Below are 6,094 nucleotides of genomic sequence, written 5' to 3'. Positions count from 1 at the left end.
AATTTGAATTTGAAATAAAATCATAAAAATATTGCAAACCATACCCAACATAGTTGACGGTCAATTAATATACTCCTTGACGTTTAAGTAATTGTAGATAAAAAATATTTATATATTTAAAAATATTTAAAAATATAAAAATATTTACCATAATGTTTTCAAAATATTTGCCACAGAACAAATTTACATCATGTGATGCTGGTCACATGGTTTTGGGATAAACTATTTTTAGTTTTCAGGGGGTGTTTGGTTAGTAACATAGTTGAGAGAATTTTTGCGGACATCAATAAAATGTCTTTGAAAGAAAATTAAATTTAAATAATCTATTTTTCTAAAGTATTTAGAATGTAGAAAAAACTTTAATACAGATAGTCTTGACTTTTAGATTTTTTATCCATTATTTTGAACTCAAGTCCCATTCACTTCAAAAAGCAGATGTAATTTAAGGGACATACCTTCAAGCAAAATGAAATTATTAAAATAAAATATTGGTGTGAGACTATAGTATCCATTCTCTTAATAGATATAATATGATATAGAAAAAATATAATTATCATCAATGAGCATCACATGTAAATAAATACATAAAAACGCAATGATTTTCATATTAGAGAGGTAATATTTTAATAAGAAGGAACAGCCTTCCTGTAGCTCAAACAGTAGAGCGTTGGCGCCAAGGTCATGGGTTCGATTCCCAGGGAAAGCATGAACTGATAAGAATGTAAATGTGTACCTTGAAATGCAATGTAAGTCGCTTTGGATAAAAGCGTCTGCCAAATGCATAAATGTAAATGTAAATATTTTCAACCCTAAACCCCTCACACAAAATGTGTGCATGAAGTATGGAACATACAGAAATTATGTAAATGGTTTAATTGACTGCAGTCAGAATGTCTACATCCTACTTTACCTCTAGACAGTAAATTTAGGGTCCAAACCTAAATACTTGTGTTCTTTCTTAATTATTTTGTGTTCATTACAGTTTTGGACCAAAGCTTTGTTTTTACTCAAGGACAGGATTTAAAAAATGTAATTTTCTTCACATTAAGGTCTTAGTTTTGAAAGCCAACAGTCAAAGTAAAACAGCGCCCCTCACTGGACACTAAAAGCCCATGTGTTTGATTCACTACACTGAGAACTAAGAAATTGTAAACAAACTTGAAAATGGTCTTCATTCCCCAAACAGGAGCACACACACAAAAAAAGTATAGTTTGTAACTATTACTACCAAAGTGTTTTTTGGTTTTAAAGCATTATGATTAGAATTGCACAAGCAAGTCTTGTGTAACATTTATAGAAATGTGCACGAACCTATAAACCAGCAGAATTAGATTTAATAACCTTTTTGAAGTGAAATGGAGGTTTATTAATAATTCATACGAACCACATTATGCAGTGCAGTGGCTGTCGGCGTTCAAGGTAGAGAACTTGTTTGATGAAACAGTGAATGGGGGTCACAGAATTCGCTAGTTGGGGCTTCAAAAGAATATGGAGTTGCATACCTAAAAGGAAAAAATATTTCTTTTAAATAATAAAATAAAAAAATATGTTTATTACGCTAAAGTGTTTCTGTGACCTTGAATGAAAAATAATATATTTGCGTCGTGTAATATTTTACACAAACTCATAATTCCATTTTAATGGTAATACTTACAATATCGTGTAATGTGTTTGATCTTGACTTGATCACTGTCTTCAATACACCTGAGTGATAAGCGTTATCGGAGTGACTCACGTGATGTGCAACTGTGCTGTTGGACGCCATCTTGGCTCAACGCACGCAGTTCCGAGTGGATAGCGTCATTCTTCCTGTTAGATCCGTAATGACCTCAGTTTCCTGCATGTGTTTTACACTAGTTGTACCCAGGTTATTCTGGAGTCATGAACGCTGCTTCAGTGGTCCAGAAGCTGGCAGGAATATCTGGTGCTCTTGCAGTCGCAGCAGGTGCTTATGGAGCTCACGGTAAGTGTCCTTTCTGGGCGATTGTGTTTGGTTTGTCTGACGGGACTCTTCAGGCGATTGCTGCGTTATGAAGATTAAACATATTGCACGACTGGTCACGAGACAGGTCGAACGTGACTGCGCGCACATGACCTCAAAGTTTTAAGCTTTTTTGCTACTCTTTCTTGTGTTTGTTTCTTGGACAGGCTTCCGACACGGTGAAGCGAGTGAATACCAGAGAGAAGTGAGTATATTTGGCTATTTATGTTCTGTGTCTTTGTCACGTTGTTCATCTTGCATAAAGTATTATCTAAAAAACAAACTGTTTTTGTGTACGTTTGTGTACGCCCATTTCCGCCACATAAGATACAAAAATAAAAAATAAACATGCTTTGGTAAATAATCATGATTATGACAAACAATTTTGACGCAAATCAAAACTGTGAGATGATTTTTGACATAATTATAAAAAAAATTGTTTGACTCCTTATGACTTAGTATTTCATATTTAATTCCAGTTATGCCTTAGTATTATACTTTCAAGTATATCTTTATAACTTTATATAATAAGAATGACCTCTTTTTATTCATTTGGCTAGTTATGTTCTGCCTTTGTCACATTGTTCATCTTGCTGCAATTGTTACCTAAAAAATAAATCTGATTTATTGTGTCTGTACACAGTAAGTCTTTGGTATGCCCATTTCTGCCACATAAGAAATAAAAATTGCTTCGGTAAATCACCTTTATTTATATAGCGCTTTTTACTATACAGATTGTTTCAAAGCAGCTTTACAGAGATAACAGGAAAATATCTAAATTATTTCAGTAAATCATGATTATGATGTAAAAAGTCGACATTATGATAAACAATTTTGACATAAGTGAAATCATTTTTAAAAAAAAATATTTAACTCATAATTATGACTTAGTATTTCATAATTTTGATATTTTATTTAAATTTTAGCGTAGTATTATACTTTTAAGTGTGTCTTTATAATTTAATCTCATAATTATAACTTTTTATCTCATAACTATGATTTGTTATCTTATAATTTCAACTTTTTATGTAACTTTTAAGCATTTTTTTTTTTTTGTGCTGGGGTAATAGATACATTTTTTTTCACTATGTAACCCACATTATTAACAGCTAAGGCAGAGGCATCATTATGAATGTGATGCATTATTTATAGTTATTATTCAGGACAAGGTGCAACGCAACTAAATGACAGTTCTGCTCTTTGTGTGTCTTCAGTTGTATAATACAGCAAACACGTACCACTTCTACCACAGTCTGGCGTTGTTAGGAGCCGCTCGCTGTGGGAAACCAGCTCTGGTAATCACACCTCTCATCCTCATTCTTATTATAACATAAACAGTTTCAGCTACTTATGATAACTACTGATATCATTGAGATATAGACAGAAATTGAGTCACCTAGCTTTCTAAAAGTGTCCCAAATTTATCTGAATTCATCTTATATATTATATCCCTTATGTCTTTCATACCCGTCAAAGATATGGCTTTCTGGAATATTTGTTTATGATTCTTTTGGTGAAATATTATCTAATGATTCTAATCTGCATAATTGACAGTTGTCTCAGGAAACCGATTTCCTAATAGAGGTTTAATTTCTCTCGTTATGTCCATCTTCGGTCTCATGTTTCTAACGTTATTAAATAATAGATAACTCAAATCAATATGTCATGTCCATTTATTCATTTATATACCAAGTAGCCTTGTAAAAAGTCGTTATTATAATATAAAATAAATCCCTTTAGGGACAGGATGATACAAGTCCCCTGCACTATTCTGTGATAATACATAAATAAAAATCATAACTCGCCCTCCTTTCTGTGAAACAAAAAACGAATAATTTCATCAGAATTCATGGCTACTTTTGAATGGCCATCAATAGAGATATAATGATATCAGTAAAATATATTTGCTTTGTGACCATGTCTGCATACATTATCAATCTATCCTGTTGAAAGCACCACAGCTGCAATTTCAGCAATCCTATATGTCATGGATCTAATAATCTCGGATATGACATGCATGTAGACTTTATGATGATGACACCTGTTGGATCGTAGGCTACGACGCAATTAATATAGAAGAATAAAACGTCATCAGCATGAGCTAGTCAAAATTAAGCAATTGTGTTTTTTATAAGTGCTTAAAAAAAAGGAGAGTAAGTGAAAGAGAATATGGACGCGGTCATGGATTGGGAAAAGAGGCCAACTTGGCACGTCAGTTTTAGCACTATTTTAGCACCATCAATACGCCATTTCATTTTTCATTTTTAGTCAGAGGTCGTAGCAGCAAACACACTGTGAGATGATCGTGCAAAAGTGTTAAATGATCGCAGGCTATCTTTGGTCTCAAGACAGTGACAGTGGGTGTCTTTGAGCCTCTCTCACTGTACGACGTAGATCCAGCGATTAGGATCCACGACCACAGAGATCAATCGCCACGATTGGTCATATTTCATCTGGGACGACCCAATATCACAAAATGTGTACCAGAGTTTGTATTAAAGGGTAATTCCGGTATTTAGCACTTTGAGTCTCTTTTCTGGTTTGTTTTGTCTCAACTTTTTGACTCGTTTAGAATCGACTTTGAACACCACTAACCACTCGGTGAGTTGCACAGTTTTGAAAACGAACGATAAGGGTTGTTTTAAGGACATGTTTCTGCATGCCCGTAGACAGCCACTCTGAAGCGGTCAAAGGCGATTCTAAACGAGTCAAAAAGTCGAGACAGGACCCATCGTCAAAATTTCTGTGTCCACCACTCTAGTTGATCCAAAACAAACCAGAAAAGAGACTCAAAGTGCTAAATACTGGAATTATCTTTTAAGATTTGAATGAACATCATAAGGAAGCGATCACGTAAGTAACACACTTTTTTCTCTCCTCAAGGCGGGTGCAGTCCTCCTCACTGGCATGGGCTGCTTCTGTGGGCCGCTCTACCACCAGGCCTTAACCAACGACCCCAGCTTCAGCAAGCTGGCACCAATCGGAGGCTCGTTGCTCATCGTTGGCTGGGCTGCAATGGCTCTTTGAACCCTGTGCTTTTATATTTTCAGAGATGATGTTCTGTTTTGTTATTTGAACAAGAAAAAGAGGAGATATGGGGTGGCTGACGGAGAAAAAGGGTGGAGAATTTCACATCTTATCTAAAACTTAAACCCTTTTCAGTCACATCTGGAAAGTGATGATAAGGCCTTGAGATCAAACATAACTCTTTTTTTCCCTCCACACTGTCACAGGCATCTTTATTTTGTCAGCATGGGAACAAAAAATACTTTTGAGAAGCTTTCCTTATTACCGCGAATGAGTCACACTCTGGGTTTCCTCATGTCTTGAAAGCGTTTGTACATATGTTTCCTTTGTTTGAAAAAATAAAGCTGTCTGAGAAGTTGATTGCCAGTCTGACCTTCTGATATTGGAGGAAACGTCTCTCTGAACGTCTCTCTCTCCCAGATCAACCATCTCAATAGCCTTCAAGCTTTTGATCCTCTATGTGTGACAGTACAAAGCAGTTCATTACCGGCGACCTCACTTTTAGGGCTTCCAGTGTCCAAACTTATCTTTATTCAAATGAAAAGTGAAATCCAATGAGGTTTTAATTCCAGGGCCTGTGTCTGTCAGCACACAGCTGAGTTGGGAACCTTTGAAAATGACTTTATAAATCCTCAGGTCAATTTGCAAGGGCAGCTTCATAAGCCAACTCTATTGCGGAGAGAGGCTTCTATTGAAGCGGCACGTCCCAATAAAGTGATCACGCCACTCGTAAAACCCTGATTAACTCGAGCTATTAGAAGACCAGTGCAAATCAGGGCAAGGCAATCAAACCACTTTAGTCTCCTCATCACCGCGCCGATAGAAGAATAAGACATTTCTCTGTGCTTGCAGATAGACCGAAAGACATTCATGCTCATATTTGAAGGATTGAATAATATAAAGGCGTTTTCAGATAATTAGCGTCTCTGGAAAGGTTACTTCGTCGTTTCCTCTTCCTCCTCCCTGACATTTCAATAGCACTGGGAATTCCACCAGTCGCTCATTACTGAAGTCAGATCAGAGTCGTCTTGTTAAAACCCATAAAGGCGTGTACGTGGCGCTCTGCTTCACGAGGCCGTGTTAAGT

The 6,094-nt window shown here is 35.9% G+C and overlaps 1 protein-coding gene across 1 annotated transcript; it reads left to right on the top strand.

Annotated features, from left to right (window-relative positions):
- Nucleotides 1–1,859: 1,859 nt before the first annotated feature.
- On the top strand, nt 1,860–5,368 carry tmem256 (transmembrane protein 256). The gene is made up of 4 exons (XM_084110285.1): nt 1,860–1,963; nt 2,149–2,186; nt 3,196–3,276; nt 4,865–5,368. The coding sequence occupies exons 1-4, from the start codon at nt 1,882–1,884 to the stop codon at nt 5,006–5,008; spliced, it is 345 nt and encodes a 114-aa protein (XP_083966411.1). The 5' UTR covers nt 1,860–1,881; the 3' UTR covers nt 5,009–5,368.
- Nucleotides 5,369–6,094: the final 726 nt, after the last annotated feature.

Source organism: Abramis brama, assembly GCF_963993115.1.
Source record: "Abramis brama genome assembly, chromosome: 3".
NCBI lineage: Eukaryota > Metazoa > Chordata > Actinopteri > Cypriniformes > Leuciscidae > Abramis > Abramis brama.
The sequence above is the reverse complement of the archived record's forward strand: the minus strand, read 5'-3'. Positions and strand labels throughout refer to the sequence as shown.